Source organism: Scatophagus argus, chromosome 5 (genome assembly GCF_020382885.2).
Source record: "Scatophagus argus isolate fScaArg1 chromosome 5, fScaArg1.pri, whole genome shotgun sequence".
Taxonomy (NCBI): domain Eukaryota; kingdom Metazoa; phylum Chordata; class Actinopteri; family Scatophagidae; genus Scatophagus; species Scatophagus argus.
Window position 1 is genome coordinate 23,501,805 of NC_058497.1, and position 18,597 is coordinate 23,520,401.

The 18,597-nt window shown below is 45.7% G+C and overlaps 2 protein-coding genes across 2 annotated transcripts; both read left to right on the forward strand.

Moving 5' to 3' along the window:
• The first annotated feature begins 147 nt into the window (after positions 1-147).
• Positions 148-10,582, forward strand: st14a (ST14 transmembrane serine protease matriptase a). The gene is made up of 19 exons (XM_046389795.1): positions 148-654; positions 2,712-2,871; positions 3,766-3,896; positions 3,994-4,064; positions 4,689-4,855; positions 4,993-5,028; positions 5,172-5,406; positions 6,079-6,221; positions 6,319-6,422; positions 6,533-6,645; positions 6,734-6,870; positions 6,953-7,057; positions 7,152-7,259; positions 7,365-7,481; positions 7,971-8,093; positions 8,234-8,417; positions 8,648-8,919; positions 9,276-9,412; positions 9,617-10,582. The coding sequence occupies exons 1-19, from the start codon at positions 613-615 to the stop codon at positions 9,773-9,775; spliced, it is 2,544 nt and encodes an 847-aa protein (XP_046245751.1). The 5' UTR covers positions 148-612; the 3' UTR covers positions 9,776-10,582.
• Positions 10,583-11,153: 571 nt separating this feature from the next.
• dhx34 (DEAH (Asp-Glu-Ala-His) box polypeptide 34) lies at positions 11,154-18,509 on the forward strand. Its single transcript, XM_046389794.1, has 16 exons — positions 11,154-12,232; positions 12,386-12,697; positions 12,845-13,099; positions 13,205-13,307; positions 13,619-13,836; positions 13,937-14,111; positions 14,320-14,513; positions 14,625-14,726; positions 14,819-15,088; positions 15,244-15,417; positions 15,566-15,671; positions 16,337-16,443; positions 16,787-17,053; positions 17,384-17,575; positions 18,008-18,152; positions 18,276-18,509. The coding sequence occupies exons 1-16, from the start codon at positions 11,474-11,476 to the stop codon at positions 18,416-18,418; spliced, it is 3,522 nt and encodes a 1,173-aa protein (XP_046245750.1). The 5' UTR covers positions 11,154-11,473; the 3' UTR covers positions 18,419-18,509.
• The last annotated feature ends 88 nt before the right edge of the window (positions 18,510-18,597 follow it).

Sequence of the window (18,597 nt, forward strand, 5' to 3'; positions counted from 1 at the left end):
CAAAACCCCAGAACAACTTTGTGGGTGTTGAAACAGCCGAGTTAACTGTGCGTTTTATGTGGGACTCTTTGAGCACTTTTATATATATATATATATATAATGGTTTCCTCCCAAGAGGCCTTAAAAAACATATTTCCCTCACCTGCTGCAGGTAAACAGGAAGTCAGGTGGGGAGAGACACGCCCGCAGAAACCTGAAACTCCCGGAAAACGTTTTTTTCTCTCTCTCTCTCGCTGCTGTTTCGTGTAGTTTGGCTCCTTTGGTGTGGCGGCAGGTGGACGACATATTCTGCTCGGATACACTTTGGTGAACACGTCGGCCGCTTGTTAAACACACACCGCGAGACGTTTGCTCTTCTGTGTGAGCCGCTTCCTGTGCGACTTTCTTTGCTCGCAGGTTGAAGCCGTTGACAAACACAGGAGGCCTGCAGGTTCACCTAGTCGCATCAGACCAAAAAAAAACAAAAAAAACGCGACAGGTAGGAGGAAATAAGCCAGAAGTCGGAGAGAGAAGAAGAAGAAGAAGAAGAAGAAGAAGAAGAAGAAGAAGAAGAAGAAGTTCAGGTGTCTCAAGTCGTCTTCCTTTTAAGCCTGGTCCAGGAACTGCCTCCTGATGGACTACATGAACAGTGGACTGAGATACACCCCAAAGCAGGTAAGAAACCTGTTCTCCTGTGCTGAGGGAGGTCATGGAGCCCCGGGCAGGAGGTTTTGTTTTGTGTTATTAAAATGTTGAGTGGATGTTTGTGTTTTTTATGGCCTGAGTTTCAGCTGAGTGACACTGACCTCTTCCCTGACATTGGCGCGTAGGTGTTTGTAGGACAGTGGGACAGGAAGTGGACCGAACCGCTGCGAGAGAGACAAAATGATGAAAACTGTGAGCTGTAGGCGAATGAATGTACTCGTAGCAAACCTGTCAGACATCAGGTCGATTGGGGTTTTTTTATTCTCGCTCCACATGAACATGAAGCCCAGCACACTCGAACAGTTTGGGGGGTTTTAAGCTCAGCAGCCTAAAGGCAACACAGGAACTTAGAGGCTCAGAAAAATCTGCTTCTTTGCCGAGCTTCTGGTTTTGTGTTGATGAGAGGCTGTGCTTGCGTTTTAATTTGGTGGGTTTTGTTATGTTTCTTTGTTTGTTTGTTTTTTTATGAGTGTCACTTTTAGATTCAAGAGAAAACAGGAGAAATTGTGAGATTATTTCTGTAAAATCTTTGGTTTCATGTTCCACTTCCCACCAAACCTCCATGTAAGTCTGACATGTTTTTAAATGAGAGGCTGCACCCATCTGGTTCTCTTGCACTTTATTTCCAAGAACTTAACCACAGTGGAAAAAAAATTCATTGTGACGCCTCCTCCTCTTCAGTGCACAGCAGACAATAAACCTTTAAACCCAAACACAACTGTTGCTGAAACATTTACAAGATCCGCATTTTAAAGTGTGTCTCCGGGACGCTCGGCGTGAACGCGTTCAGGAACATCCCCGGAGCCTCCATCAGTAAAGATCTTCAGAGAGCAGGCAGCCATCGCGGGCTGAGGCCTGAATTCCTCCAGGTTCCTCCGCCCTGTCGTGACTTGTTCATCGGAGACTGACATCCACTGGAGACACTGCACAGCATCGCGGTGTGGCGATAAATACAAGGTCTCAGAGGACTTGTCCTGCAGGGCGCAGAGGAGCAAATGAGGCGTTTGATGCACCACACAGACGAACCATTTAAATTTACACCTCTGGTTCGTTTAAACAGTCCTGGTTATTTTTGGAAAGCTTTTTGTAGCCAGGAAATCTTGCCTATAAAGAGGCGGAGGGTTTTGGCCTGTTGTCTCTGCTTCTTAGCTCAGGTGGTGAATCTATTGTGTGCGTAATATTTGCTTAATAATCGATCGTATGGAGGAAAAACTGTGCTCCAACTCCTGTCAGCGCGGGTTCGAGTTGTTCCCGGGCCTTTACAGGTGCGATGTCATTTCCTGTCGTCTGTCAGGTTCATACGTGTGCTCGGAAAGTGTTGCCTGTGGTTCACAAAAGAGCTGATGGTGTCGCAGTCGTGCCGATGATCTCCCAGTAAGCACAAAATCAAAGTCACATTAATGAGGTTTAAGCTTTTAAGATGGTCTTTGGTGAGCTCGTGATGAGGCAGTGCAAGCTGCCAGCTAATCTGGGATTTCTGACCTTACAACACAGCTCAGCGAGCGCTCACGGAAACTTGTTGTGTTCCTCTTCTGATCGGTTTGCACGCAGCAGGTTTGACAGGATTTCTCATGGTGAAACCTTTGTACTCCCTCCCCCCTCCCCTCCCTCCCTCCCTCTGTCTCACCTCCTAAAGGTAACCACAGGGCTGTGACTCATGCACGAAGCTCCCTTCTAATTGCTGAGCAGTGCGGCGTGCTGAAACTCTTTCGTTTCTGTGCTCATTTTGAATGAAAATGTGTTTCGGATTTCTGGATGTCGTGTTAGTCCAGAGAGAAAAAGGGGCCGTGTTTCAGGCTGAGACATTCCTTTAAATACACAAGTTCCTACCCGCTGTGTGCTGCTGTCACGTATCTGCAGCTGATTATCAGGCTGGAGGGGGAAGACATCAACAAACGCTGTCAGTGCAGGAACATCCCCGGGTGGTGAAACTTGTCTGTATCAGCGTAGGCTCCTCGGTTTTATGTATTGACCACCCATGCGACTAACTGAATGTTTGTCTGTCTCTGTGTGTGTGTGTCTCTCAGGACAAAGACTGGGACACATCTGTCCAGTTCCTGCCGGCGTCGGACAACAAAAAGCTCGAGAAGAAAAAGGGTCTGGGAAAGGCTGGAGCTGTGATCGGTGTGGTGATCTTCGCCGCTGTTATTGCACTCATGACCGGACTGCTGGTCTGGCATTTCCACTGTAAGCGCGTCTTCCTTCATATTCGTTAGATAATGGGACACATGCACAAACAGAAACTTGAAAACATTGCTACAAAGGCGTGGCAGTCGGCATGTTGATACCCACTGCGTGTTTGGTCAACAGACGACAGGTAGACTTCCAAAACGCGATATTAGAGTCACGAGGGGACAATCTCTCTCTTGAGCTGCACTCAAACCAGAGTCTTGCTCGGTTGTGTTTTAAATTTCTGCTGTCTGGTGTTTTTAATGATTTTGTAAACGTTTTAATTAACTCCCTGTTGTATTGTGTTCCTGCGAATGTTTTTATTTTCTCCGTCCTCAGACCTCTCTTGAAAAAGAGATCCTAATCTCAGTGAGCACACACCTCCGTCGGCTAAACGTATTGTTCTAAAACAAGAGATAAGATAAGATGGGCCTTTATTAGTCCTGTGACATTTGAACAAAAAGCGACATTTAATATCAAATGTGCATCAAAGCAGTTCAAGTGATAGAAAAGTGGGGGATTTGCTGGACATGCTAGTATGGAAGACGACGACGTTCTTCTGAATCTCGTGTGTTGTCAACAAATAGACAAACAGGAGCAAAAAGCTGCAGTTTGAACGTATTGATCGGAAGGAGAAATTGTGTGTTTGCTGTCAACTTTTAAGTTTCCCCTGATAACAAAAAGGCGAGTTAGAGCTTCATGGTTTGTTAATTCAGTTTGATTATTTGCACATGCAAATGACTGAAAACCCGGAAGGAGACATGAAACAATTACACCCTGGGACTTAAAACTTCAGAGCTCAAACCAGAGAGCGGACAAGTCAACCCAGTTTTAGACAAACGAAGCAAAGTGAACCAAACCAAAAAGCCACAAAGCTGAACTGACTCAGTCCCGTCTGTGTGATCCCTGCAGTCCGTAAAGATGTGCGGGTCAAGAAGGTTTACACCGGCTCCATGCGGATCACCAACCAGGTGTTTGAAGACGCATACGAGAACTCCAACTCCTCCGAGTTCAAGGCGCTGGCGAAGCAGGTGACTTTGCAGGTGAGACCGCTGCTCGGGCCTGGAAGATGAAATCAGTCTGTGTGTCGGCGATTGCTTTTTGGTCTTTTCCTTCATGTTTCTCTCCTGTCTCCTTCAGCTTAAAAACATCTACTCCAAAAGTCCACAGTTGGCCAAATACTACGTCGGATCTACAGTTCAGGCTTTCAGGTGAGGCGGTCGGGTTGAAGTAATGAGGTGTGGATCTAATTCGTCTCGTGCGTCAAATGCGGAACAATTGGCCCTGCTCATACAGCACGTACAAAAGGAAAATGACCCTAAAATGAGAATCTGACAGAGAAGATCACACGTAATGAGCTTTAATTCACTTCTCACCGAGAGATCGTGTCTCCAGTCCTGTTCAAAAGCAGACTGACCTGAATTTTGGAGGAAAACTACACCAGAAGTGTTTTTCATGTAGCAGTGCCATTCGTAATCATACTAATCTCCAAACATTTTCTGTTATTTCTGTGAAATTTGGATTTACTCACAGTTTCCATTTGGTTTGGTCTAAACTGTATTCATCAGCAACATAAACCCAACAGCGTTTTGGTCAGAGCGCAGAGCCACAAGTGAAATGAAACAACTCTCCATGGAAACCTGGACAAACTAAATCACCGCAGCTGCATTGACGGATGTTATTTATAGAAACTTTTTTCACAAGAGCGTTTTTTAACACACTTCTGGTTGGGGAAAGAGTTGATGTTGATATCTCTGGCATATTTAATGTAAGAGCAACCAGAGCCTGAAGCATCAGCACACGCTCATCTGTCTGACTCGTCTCGTTGCTCCCAGTGAAGGCAGCGTCATCGCCTACTACCTGTCCGAGTTCAACGTCCCAGTGGGCCAAGAGGCGGCCGTCGACAACGCCATGTCTTCCATGGACAAGTTAGTGGACAAAGAGCAGCGGACCTTGTACAGGCGTGGCAACGCTCTGGTCCTTGAAGATGTGGTGTCCTCAGGTAGAGTCCAAACAGCTGGCTGTTATTTGTGACCCAGTCCAGATCCAGAATCACTTGTCAGGTTCTGGCTCTTTTCTTTTTTCTGTTTCGACTGTCAGCGACCACATCTAAGTTATGCTTGTGTTTTTCCTTCACAGCGCTTGATGCCCGCATGTTTTCGTCATCATTCAGTAGTAAGTGCACGGCCATTTTTGACAGCTCTTGTGTAAAAACTTCAGCATTTCATCGTATCATCACAAACACATTTGCATGTCGATAAGTGAGGTTCACTCGTTGGAATGTGAACGACATTAAAAGTCTTTTTCTTCCCTCTCAGGTTTTTTTAAGTTTTCGGAGCATACCAGGACCAACCACATCGGGCAAATCCAGTCCCCCGGCTTCCCCGACAGGCCGTATTCCCCGAACACCTTCATCCAGTGGCAGCTCAGGGCGGACCCCAACTACGTCATCAAGCTTGAGTTTGAAACGATGAATCTGGAAGAGAACTGCAAGAATGACTTTGTCAAGATCTATGACTCCCTGGTGGCCATCGAGAGCCGCGTCATGGAGGAGTGAGTTTGCCTTTTTTGTCTCGTCTAAATCAGCCGGGAGCAGATGGATATCTCCTCTGCCTTCTGCATTTCTGTTTTCATACAGCGGCAGGACTTTACCTGGCATGCCAGGCCCTCTGCTGGTCAGATGATGGGCTTCCGATGGACAGTTACGCTGTGCATACTGTGCCTTTCACTGGTTGGGTTAAGCCTCATGCTAGAATAACAACAACACTCGAGTGTTTAGTCTAAATTTGGGAGCAGTCCAGCTGAAACTTTGAGCACCCACGAGCAACTTTTCACATGTGCATGATAAAGATCATCCGTGGCATTCTTGTGTGAGAGGGATTAAATGCCTCAGTGATATTCTGCATAAACAGCCCAAACTGACACGACTTCTTTCCCAAGCAGGGTGGTGGAAGAAGATGTTTTCTTTTTTTTAATCTGTTAATCTGAGGAATTGGTTTTCTAAGATCATAACATGTTTGTGTTAAAAATGAAGATTCAGTCGGGATTCGAATTCTTTCTCAGCAGTGGAAAACCTCCAGGAATAACACTTTGCACAGGAGTATTTCCTGTGGTGTTTGATCCAATAAAAAAATATGTTATTCTGGAATCAGTTTCAGGAGGTGACGTTGCACAGGGATCCACTGTCTGATTGGGTTTTGTTTGTTTGTTTTATTTACTCTACAGGATGTGTGGTTACTACTTGCCCAGTGAGCCACTGGCCTTTCTGTCGTCTGGGAATGTCATGCTGGTGACGATGGCCACGGATGAAGACATGAACTACCCAGGTTTCAGAGCACAAGTCTCACAAATCCCACGTGGAAGTAAAGGTAGGAACTAATGCTTAAATGAGTCCTGACCGATTGTTATTCCCAATAAATGTTTGATATTTGCTCAGAGGCTGACACTAGCACATTTTTTTAACAGCTACGACATGTGGAGGTCAGCTGATGGGTGAAAAAGGCACCTTCTCTTCTCCCAACTTCCCAAATTACTATCCTCCTCGAACTTCGTGTCAGTGGTCGATCCAGGTGAGGCGTCACAGCCAAGTTGATTGGTTTCACACAGATTTCTGTCGTGTTTTGCTCATCAGAAGATCACGCTGGCGTTTAGTTTTTACTCATCTCTCACATTCATTAAGGTTCCTGATGGTAAGGCGGTGAAGGTGACGTTCAAAAAGTTCCTCATGTCTGAGCCCGGGCAGGATTACAGCAAGAAGTGTCGCAAAGACTACGTGGAGGTCAACGGAAAGAAGTGAGTCCGTGCTTGTGTGTCAATAAACACCCACACAGGGATTGCATTACAGAGCAGACGTTTCACTGCTTGTGCCTCTCGTCCTCAGACTGTGTGGAGACAAGCCTGATGGAACAGTGACAGAAACCAGCAACACCAACACGATGACCGTGATGTTCTTCTCCGACGCCTCCTATGTGGACCGAGGCTTCAGTGCCGAGTTTGAGGCCATCGACATCACGGACCGTAAGTGACTCGCTTCCTCCCGGGTGGCGATTATGTGTTGACATCAGGCGAGTGCATCTCACATAAACCCTGTCATCCACAGCTTGTCCAAAGCAGTTCCAGTGCAAAAACCAGCGCTGCATTAAGTTAGAGCTCAAATGTGATGGCTGGAATGACTGTGGAGACTTGAGCGATGAATTAAACTGCAGTAAGTGCTCAGATTGTACTCAGACTGTTGATTTCGCTCATTACTCTCTACATCGCCGGCACACAAAATGAGTTTAACTGTGCTTCTCCTCCAGAATGCTCTTCCAAGGACATCAGTTGTAAAAATGGACTGTGTAAGCCCATGTTCTGGAAATGCGACGGCGTCGATGACTGTGGGGACGGCACCGACGAGCTTGACTGTGGTACGGCAGCTGATGGACGGAGGAAGTATTTTATTTTTGTGCGCTAAAAAGCCTTCGGTCTGTTTTCTCATACCGGTCTGTTTCCTTTGTTTGTGTTTTTCTAAGGAGTCTGTAAATCTGGACAAATAACATGCAAGAATAATAAATGCGTCTCTGAGAAGAATCGTTGTGACGGCAGGGACGACTGTGGCGATGGCTCCGATGAGCTCGACTGCGGGAGAAGTAAGACTTCATTTCTCCAGACATGAGAATACATTTTTTTTAAATCATATTTTTCTCAAAATGAGCGGAAATTTGCTACTTTGCTACTTGCTACTTTGCTACCCTGATTCGTGTGCTGATTAGCTTATTAAGCCATTCGGTGGATTGTTTTATAGCACAGTTGAGAGCAACCAAAAGTGAGAGCCTTCTTGTTTGTTAAGTGAAAATCACTCGCCTACAGTACACAGCTGAAGAGGCAGATATTTGTCTCTGGCGTTGGCGGAGAAATGAGCGAATATTTAGACTTACATTCGTCAGGTGGACCCAAACACAACTCCAGATGTTGCTCTGTGCCTGCTCACAGTGTGAACGGGAAGCTATTTGTGAAGATGTCAGTCAGTCGATAGGATGTCAGAGCCTGGTGTGTTTCTTGTCCTCGCTCTGGGGGGACGCATACGGGGTCTGTTTCGTAGTTTGAGTTTGATTGTTCAACCCTCCGTCTCTCTGCAGACTCTGATGTCAGCTGCACTGACCTTACATACAAATGTAAGAACAATAAATGCATCAGTAAAGTGAACCCGGAATGTGACGGAACGCAGGACTGCGACGACGGATCTGACGAGGAGAACTGCGGTACGTCGCAAACATAGCCAGCAAGTCATAGCCTCCGTCTGCTTCGTCAGCTCGCATGACAAAACAGATGCGAACTTCCGCCCATGTCGGGCATGACAGCAAGCTGCAACAAGCCGACTGATTGACTGTTTTCTTTGCAGACTGTGGGAGGAGCATGTTCAAGACGTCACGTATTGTTGGCGGTCAGGATGCGGAAGAAGGGGAATTTCCCTGGCAGGTCAGCCTCCATGTCAAAAACTACGGCCACGTGTGTGGAGCGTCCATCATCAGTCCACGCTGGCTGGTCACCGCCGCCCACTGTGTGCAAGATGACGGCAGGACAAGGTAGCATCCTGCTTCTGCATAATGTGACCAGTCAGGGTTTGTTCTCTCAAATGTAAAAACGTAAGAACAGGCTCTTCTGATCTGCGTGCAGAATCGGAGCAGATATTTGTGATTAGGTATTTTCAGAGCCAGCACATATTCCTCTTTGCTCGTGAATCAGGGCTTAACTCAGCTTCTTCATACCTTTTGTTTGCTTGTGTTTGATGTTTGCTTGTGTTTTGGTGCCTCAGGTTGTCCCAGCCCGAGAATTGGGAGGCTTACCTGGGCCTTCACACCCAGCGGAACATTGCACCATCTGTGGTGAAGAAGAACCTGAAGCAGATCATATCCCACCCTAACTACAACCATTACACCTATGACAACGACATCGCCCTCATGGAGCTGGACAGTCCTGTCACGTACTCGGACTACATCAGGCCCATCTGCCTTCCGGCTGCCCAGCACGATTTTCCAGCTGGTAACACTGTGTGGATTACTGGGTGGGGAGCCACACGAGAAGGAGGTGAGACACCACAGGCAAATAAACCTCATGTTTCTCATTTTGGTGAACACTTCTAGCTGCTAATACTGAAACTTTTTAATAAATGTGGAGGCCCAAACTTTAGCTGAATTTCTGAAATACACAGAGAGTGGAAGGATATCAGCCAGTTACAGTTTTTGTTTTGTTTTGTTTTTTTATTTTGGTAGTAACAGCAGTAGCTTATTTTTATCAGAGATGCAATTGCATCCCCTGGAGGTCAGATGGAGCTGTTCAACTTGTAACTCTTAAATAAAGAAAATCATCCAATTGTCTGTGAAGAATATTTTTAGGCTTTGCAGACCCTTACTTATGATAAACATTTTCATTTAATCGTTCAGGATTTGCTGCGACGGTGCTCCAAAAGGCTCAGGTCCGAATCATCAACCATTCGGTATGTAACGATTTGATGGCAGGGCAGCTCACGTCTCGGATGTTGTGCGCTGGAATACTGAGCGGAGGCGTCGATGCTTGTCAGGTAATAAAGGCCTTTCTTTGTTTCTGTTTCCCTCTGAAGAACCGCTTTCTTCCATAGTGTTTTACAAAATAAGGGATAGAAATATTTTACCAACAGACATATTTAACTGTTAGCCGGGAATTCAACTGGGGACAAAACAACGTTCAGCTGTGCCGAATTGTTTTAGCTCCATGCTAACACGTGCCTGTGGGTTTCCTTTATTAGGGGGACTCTGGCGGTCCTCTGTCCAGTCCGACGGGCACTCATATGTTCCTGGCAGGTGTGGTCAGCTGGGGTGACGGCTGTGCTCGCAGGAACAAACCTGGCATCTACACGACAGTCACCAAATTCCGTGGCTGGATCCAAGAAAAGACAGGAGTGTAGGCTACTGCAAAACGGCCCGATGAGGCCAAGGACATTGACACGAACATCGACTAGTGACAAGTACCACAAACTTTTACCACGTTACGGATCTTTGCTGCGGTAAAAGACCGACCTTGACTTCCCTGCAGATTTAGTGGACTTGACCAGTCGTAGCCGCAGTGAAAAATGAACTGATTGCTTGAAGAGCAATTGAAACACATTTTATGTCCACTGTGATTTTATGAGGGTGGGGTTGAATGAAATGTTTTTAAATGTAAATAAATGTTTTGTTTTGTTTGTTTTTTTTATTGCTGTTGTTGTTGTAGCGTGTCTTGATGGAGAATGTCGTGTGCATCATAAGAGATATTAGGTAGCGTTGTTACACGTGTACACACACACACACACATGTACCCATGTTTTATCAGTAGCCGTCAAATGAATTTCTCACAGCTGTTCCTTGTTGTCTTTGTTGTAGATTTTATGAATTGAAAACAAAACGACAGCAAGCTCATTCTATCCTACCTCCTATGGCTTGGTATCAATGCTGATTTTATCATCCAATAGAAATCCCTGAAAAGTTAGTGATGTGATTACTCCCATTATAAAGTGCTATCCTCATGGATGACATGTCATTTTAACAGACGTGAAGTGCATTTCTGTCCCACAGAATAGTGTGTTTTGACATAAATCTTTTATGTTCATCCTGTTAATATGAACTCTCTTCCATTCAACACAATATTAGTCATTTCCTCCAGTTTAATTAGTCTTGAATCTGTGTAAATGTCTATTTTATTGGAGATTTTTTTAAATAAAATATTTCTAATATCATCAAGTTTTGCATGTTTATTTTGATACATTGATGGATCCCATCTGTGATTCATTTTTTGAAAGGCTTTGCTTTAAAGTTGCCTGTGTTCACTGTGCAAATGTGCATCACAGGTGTGCACTTCAGTGGGAAATTTTTCAGAAACAAACTGGGGAGACGGGAGAGAGATTGACAGTGCTTGTGATGGACATCACATATGCAAAATTATTGTAGAAAATTATGTCACAGAAAGCTGTGCTTATTCCAGTCCATATCCAACTGATATTTTGTGCCCTTTTCATTTCATAAATGTCTCCATTATCTCTTTGAAAAGTATGGGTTATTTAAGACATTTCACGTACTCTGATGGGTACGTGAAATAATAATAATATGTCATCTGAAAAATGATACGGATAAATCTTCCATTTCCAAAGCCTTTAATGTGAGTTATTTTGCTTATATTGCTTCATATCCTCCTGCTTCTGCTTACGGATGATGGCGATGAAAACAAATATTTCTTCAAACGGAACTGCTTTTTACACACCGGAACTTAATCATTACGCTTTATCGGAAATATTTTAAGAACGGAGCGGAAACGGTCCCACCTTGTTATTGGTCCCCCGGTCTTCGCTGCAGTCTTTCGTCCATCTTTTCTGCTATCATTTGCCTTCACTCTTAACGTGTTAATATTGATATCCTCGGGTGTAACGGTTTAAAATAATGTTAAAAATTTGTGCTCCTTGAATGTCTCCGGCGATTGAACTGAAAACATCAGTTTGAGGTTTAAAATTGTGCGATTAGCTAACGTGGTCTTTGATTTGTTGTGTTCGTCCACTGGAGGTAACAGTCAGGTTAGTTAAAATGCTACATGTTTGCAAACTTGTAAACACGTGGATTTGCTGTGTAAATGCTGAATGAACTTAGTGGTGGTGGTTTACTCAAAGCGAGTAGCCGAACTTGGAGTAAATATGGAGTCCGACAGGAGAGACGGTAGGAGCTGGGACTGGGACAGTCCGCAGTGCCGAACCCAGCTGGACGAGATCTTTTTCCGCCAGCATGATTACATTCAGGCCGGCACCACGGAGCACAAAGAGTTCTGGGCTTTCTTTGACCGCTTCCAAAGGTTTAAAACCAAGAGGGACATGTCTGGGTCAGGATCCAGTCGAAAAGAAGAGAAAGAGGAAGGGAGAGACCGGAGAAAGTCTGGCACTGGAAAGGTAGACCTTGGCCTTCCTAAAGAGTACGATGCTCGCTACCGGATTAATGTGTCCGTGTGCACCAGGGATGTCGAGGAGCGCCTGGGAAAGTCAGAGAACAGACGCACGCAGAGATCTTCAGGTCCAGGTGGTCAGGAGATCTCGGACTGCCGCCTGGCTCTCCTGCATTTCCTGGACTTCAGCCAGAGACAGAGTTTTGCCAAACTTGCCAAGCTCCGCCGAGAGCAGAAGAACCTGCCCATCTTCCAGTACCGGGACAGGATCGTGGAGCTGGTGCGGCTTCACCCTGTGGTTGTGGTGGCAGGAGACACGGGCTGTGGGAAATCCACGCAAGTACCTCAGTATCTCCTTTCAGCTGGCTTCAGCCACCTAGCCTGCACTCAGCCTCGGCGTATTGCCTGTATATCCCTGGCGAAGAGGGTCAGCTTTGAGAGTCTCAATCAGTTCGGCTCAAAGGTTTGTCATGAACAATCAAATACTTTGTTTTTTTAAACAGTTTATGCCTGAAGCACAGTCTAGACTGTAGACTTGTCGAGCACACGTAAGACATCTAGAGGAACGCTAGAAGTACAAGCATTAGTGCTGACGCAGTGCAGTCATGTTTTGCAGGTGGGACACCAGATACGCTTTGAGACCACCCGGACCGCAGCCACCAAACTGTTGTTCCTGACTGAGGGGCTGCTGCTCCGACAGATCCAGCAGGACAGGACGCTGGCCCAGTACCAGGTGGTGATTGTGGACGAGGTCCACGAGAGACACCTCCACTGTGACTTCCTCCTTGGGGTCCTGCGTTCTCTAGTGGCCGACCGTCCCGACCTGCGTCTCATCCTCATGTCGGCCACCATCAACATCAAACTTTTCTCTGACTACTTCAGTGGTGCTCCTGTGCTGCAGGTACCAGGCAGACTGTTTCCTATACAGGTGAGCAGGTGACAGCAGTACTCACTGATGTAAATATGCATCTCACTAAGAGAAATTCGTTTTCTGGCCCTAGAGGTAAGCGTACTCAAACTTGGATATGTTCTTTTGAACCACTTCCTACTTTTTGTGTCTGTCTCTGGGATTAAGGTGATATACCAGCCAATTCCACCTGAGGAGCAGTCCTCGCGTTCGGAGAAACTGGATCCCAGACCGTACCTGCGCATCCTGCAGAGCATCGACCAGCGTTACCCTCCAGAGGAGCGTGGTGACCTGCTCCTCTTCCTCAGTGGTATGGCAGAGATCTCCACCATCCAGGAGGCCTGTCAGATTTATGCCACGCACACACGTCGCTGGATAGTCTTGCCTCTCCACAGCACCCTCTCTTTGGCCCAGCAGGATAAGGCACAGTCAGCTTTGTTTGGATCAGAATGGACACATAATGTTTGAATCTGATTTGACGGCTGTTGTTTATCAGTTCTGATTCTCTGTCGTCATGCCAATCTTCAGGTTTTTGACATTGCTCCTCCTGGCGTGAGAAAATGCATCATCTCTACCAATATTGCTGAGACCTCAGTTACAATAGATGGGGTGCGTTTTGTCGTAGACTCAGGTATGGAACCGGGACTACATTTGTATCTGGGGATTAGATTTCTAAAATTTGCTGGTCTACACTGAGTCGATCATACAAACTTAATTTTGTGCAGCCAAACTTTGTTCAAAATGATAAAACTCGATTTTAAACTTGCTTAAGATCCTCAAGGTCTGAAAGATACCAAATCGGTCATGTTATTTTATTTATTTATTTTTTTATTTTTTTTGAGGAAAAGACATTCTTCTAACTTTGACAAGACATTTGATCAGTAAACACAGGCAATTAATAACAATGAAGAACAAGTGGATTGTTTTGTTTTTCTCCCATAGGAAAAGTAAAGGAAATGAGTTTTGATCCTAAAGCCAAGATGCAACGGCTGCAGGAGTTCTGGATCAGCCGAGCCAGCTCTGAGCAGAGGAAGGGTCGAGCTGGTCGTACGGGTCCAGGAGTGTGTTACCGCCTGTATGCTGAGTCTGACTACAATGCCTTCGCACCTTATCCTGTGCCCGAAATCCACAGAGTGGCTCTGGACTCCCTCATTCTTCAGGTAACCGCATCCCTTAGAAAGCATGCTAGCAATCTTCCTTTTAATTTTTCAATCTCCACGGTTAAATTCTAGCTTTATTTATGCCATTTTGTTCCTGCAGATGAAGAGCATGTGTCTTGGAGATCCACTTTCTTTTGTCTTCATTGATCCACCTCCAACTGCCAGCATTCAGACTGCAGTTACTTACCTGAAAGAGCAAGGCGCACTGGACAGTCGCGGTGAATTGACTTCTATTGGTAGTTTGCTGGCACAACTGCCCGTGGATGTGGTCATAGGTAAGATTCACTACGTCAGTCCCATATTTGTAAATATTTATTTATTTCCCTTCTTGTCATTTTTTCATGAATCTGACATCAGAACACAGTGCAGTGGTAAATGTTTGAATAAACTTTAAATAGCATAATTTCAATTGTTGGTGTCTTCCACTTGAAGTCAGAAAACTTTCAGCAGCATTTAGATTCGGGTGTGTTTGTGTTCGCTCAGGGAAGATGCTGGTACTGGGCTCTTTGTTTAACCTGGTGGAGCCCGTGTTGACGGTGGCAGCAGCCCTCAGCGTTCAGTCGCCTTTCCTGCGCAGCTCGCAGCACAATCCAGACTGCGCCACCACCCGCCAGCCCTTGCACAGCAACCAGGGAGACCCCTTCACCCTGCTCAACACCTTCAATGCCTGGGTGGAGGTGAGTCACATTGTGTGACAGAGCCTATTTAATATGAACAAGTTCGCCCCTCATTGGGGACATAAGATAATCTCAATTGTGTATAAACTTGTTCATCTCCGATCTCAACAGATAAAGGGAGAGAGAGGTGGTGGCTCGAGGAAGTGGTGCAGGAGGAGAGGCCTGGAGGAGCAGCGACTGTATGAGATGGTCAATCTACGCAGACAGTTCAAGGCAGGCTACTAACACAGCAGTTCGCACATTAAAACGTGTGTGGCCATGTTTGAGAAGTAGTTCACAAAAAGAACTTCCTCTCTGGTTGACAGGACTTGCTGAGGAGCCATGGCCTGCTGGAATCAGACTCCAGCGCCTCCTCCGGTGGAGACCGCAGCCAGCGTAGGGAGAGGCTAACAGAGAGGAGGAAACTGCATCAGCTTAAGAGAGATCATGAGCAGCAGGAGAGCAGCAGACGTAAAGTCCTGAGGCTGGACGAGGGCCAGGACGCAGAGTTCTCCTCAGGATCAGACACAGAGGGAGCAAGCAGAGGCAAGAAGGACAAGGACAAGACAGGTTCAGGACAGGACGTGGACATACAGGTAAAGTCAGGGCACGGCGTAACCTGACAGAAGGTTACTACAAAGAAGCCCTAAACCTCATCAGCAATATTCAGCACCATCTTCGTGTCTTTGTGCATGTGTGAAACGGTCGCGCTCTGAGTGTCCTCTCTGTGTTGCCGTTCGCTTTGCAACAGGAGGTGAAGTTCAAGTTGCGTCACAACGTGTCAGAGCTGCAGGAGGCGGCCACCGTCAGCCAGGACTTGTCCTCCCGCCAGCAGGCTTTGCTCAAGCTGCTGCTTTGCAAAGGCCTCTACCCTCAGCTGGCACTGCCTGATGAACACAACACCACCCGCAAGGACTCTGAGCAGGTCAGGCCTGCTGCTGCACTCGCTCCACTCTCTAACCATACAGAGACGGGGGAAACCTCGCCTCAGTAAACCAGCTATTTTAAAAGTTGATGTAAGCGATGTACCATGAAATATACCTCTTCTGCTTTGTGATTTTTCCATTGTGTAGGTGTTTCACACAAAGAATAAGCAGGGAGTGGTGATCCACCCTACCAGCGTGTTTGCCAGTGACCCAGAGGTGTTGCACGTGCCTGAGAGTGACTGCAGAGACATGGGTAAAGCTCCGCCAACCTCTGTTCAGATGTTACACGCAGATTTTCATTTCGTAACATTTAGTACCTGTGAAGACTCTTTGTGACATCTGTTTCACTCCAGTTGGATGGTTTATTGACTTGAAAACCAAACTTAAAAAAAAAAAACAAAACAGGTCAGGATCACTCAGAATACAAGAAGGCTTAACTTCCCTCGAGGCGGAAACGGAGAGCAGTAACAACAAGCGAGCATGAGAGAGGAAACTCACGTAAAGTCATGATCACTGCACATACCATTCACATGAACACACACAACTTTAAATCAAACCATGATGTTTCTTTTTGGAAGTTACTTTTACTTTGAAATGACCACATTTATTTCTGTTGCTGTTTCTCAAAATTTAGGCCAATTTTGCAAAAACATTTCACCCTCATTTTGCAAAGGTGATATTTCTACCGGCTCGTTCTGCACTTGAAGAACAGCAGCCTCCATTTTTCTCACTCGTTTGCGGTGAAACGAGTGCGTCGGAAGTAATGCGCTCCAAAATGCTGCATGCTGATCCGCTGATTGGTCTTTTTGTTTTTCCCCTGACATGTCTCTGCCTTTCCTTTCCTTTGTTATTGTGCATGTCTCTTATCATATCTCATCTGTCTCTCCCTCTTTGTCTCTGTGTGTTTCCTGCCTGAAGGGCCTGACAGGACGGACAGCAGCAGACACCAGCTGCTCGCCTTCGTCACTCTGCTGGAGACCAACAAGCCATATTTGACCAACTGCGTGCGGGTTCCTGCACTGCAAGTTAGTGCCAGATGTGGGACGTCCCTGTTCCTGACGCAAACTGTTTAATTTTTTTTTTTTAATTGTAATAATTTTTAAATGTTTATCTGTGGAGATTCTCAGTCATCAGTTCTATATGAAGAGTCATAAAATATGACCTACTGCATGTGAACTGGCCTGCAACCCCACAGCTGCCAGATTTTATTTTATAATCAGACACAAATCTTTGTACTGTTGATTTTTTTTTTTTTGGAAAAAAATCTGTAATATGTCAATATAATATACCATCATTACTGCGAGCAGTTCTTACTTGTGTCATGATCATGTGTTCCCGTCACTCCTCTGTGTGTCATGTGGTCTCTAGACGCTGATGCTGGTAGCAAACTCTGTGGACAGTAACGCTGACTGTACGCGTCTGGTGGTGGACGGCTGGCTGGAGCTGGAGCTCAGGGAGCCAGAGGAGGCCCTGAGGGTGCTGTCCACAGCTCTCACCTTCAGGGCTGAGTGGGAGCACCTCCTGTTGGCCCAGCTGGGACAAAACACGATGAGGGGACCAGGAGTCCAGGGGGTGTCCCGCAAAGTCATGGAGAAGCTGAGCGAAGGCCTGGTCCGCTACCTGCTCTACACTGAGGTACTGATGCAGGGCCGACCTGGTGGTTACAGTATTACGCACCTCAAAAACAACAAGGAGCTCATACACACACTGAGGTTAGACTGTTTAAAATAGTTTTTGAAAGGCATTTCTGGCTTTGTTTTTGGTTTGCTTCTGCATTGTTAAATCTAGTTTAAGTTTGAACTCTTTTTTGGACAACCCTAAAGAGGTTTTAAAAATATAAATATGAAGGTATATAAGGCAAATGGTGGAGAACAAGTGAAACTGCTTCACTGGATAAGAAAATCAATGATGGAGTAAAGACGAAGACTAAAATGTAAATAGACTAAAATGAGTATTTCCTCCCAGGTCACTTACAGCCTACGGCGACTCACAGCTTTCCAGACCCAGAACCTGTACATCGGCCCCCGGTCTGAGTCCGAGCTGTCTCACACCACGTTTCCAGATCTGAACGTTCTGTTTCCGGGAGCCGAGACCACTCCGGACCCCATTAAAGGAGGCCTGCGTGTCACCAACTTCTTCACCTACAACTGCCTGGCTGTGAGTCTGTCTAAAAAGCAGCCTGCATGCGGGTTCCTGCAGTCTGTGGAAGTTAATGTGAAATAAGCCTTTCAGCTGTTAGTGAAGCTGTCATCACAAACAAAACTGTTTGTTTGTTTTGTGGAAGACTTTAGAGACTTTGTCTGTACCAGTTCACATTCATGAAGATTAGCCATCATCATTTTATTTGCACAAACAAATTAAAACTGAAGTCTGATTGGTTTAACTAATGAACTATTTGTTAATATTCCTTCATTTTAAAAAAAGATTGATAACAAAATAACTGATAGCTATGTCAGGTTGACTTATGGATTCATTTGGGAGGAAAGTACTTGAAACAGGAAATCTTTATCGACAAACACATCTGAATCAAACTGATCACCACACCTGACAGAAATATTATCATCAATCCTCCAACCTGATGCTTTGCAGGACTCGAAGGATCTCTACAGCGAGTGTTTACGCACTTTCTGGACCTGTCCTAACTGTGACCTCTACATGCCTCTGACTCCACTGGAACGCATGCAGCATGAGGCCTCCTGCAGGCCAGCGGGAGAACAGCAGCAGCCGGATGAAGGTCAGGAATTCCTTTTGCCGATTTGTGTTTTGAGGTGTCTCTCTAGAAGCAGACTTGGTACATAAAGTCTGAAACAGATCGATAATTTAGAAACTAACTGTGAGTACGTGTGGTGGTTTTCAGAGTCAGAAGGCAGGAAGGCGGGTCCCTCCTCAGTGTCAAGTCTCACCAGAGTTTATCACTGTGACGTCTGTAATGAAGACTTGACGCTCACCTCCACCGAGATCCTCAAACATAAAAGGCAGCACATGCATTCTGCCAAGTAAACGACCACAGCGTCTAAAGGACAGCGACTAATCACCACTCTGTTCTGTTGAAGAGACTTTATAGAATAAAGTTGGGGTTTTTTTAATGTAACTTTTTTGTCACTGTTCTTCTTCCCTTTTGGATTTGAGGAACTTTATTAATGTGCTTTTACTTCCTTCTGATCATCACTGTTGTAGTC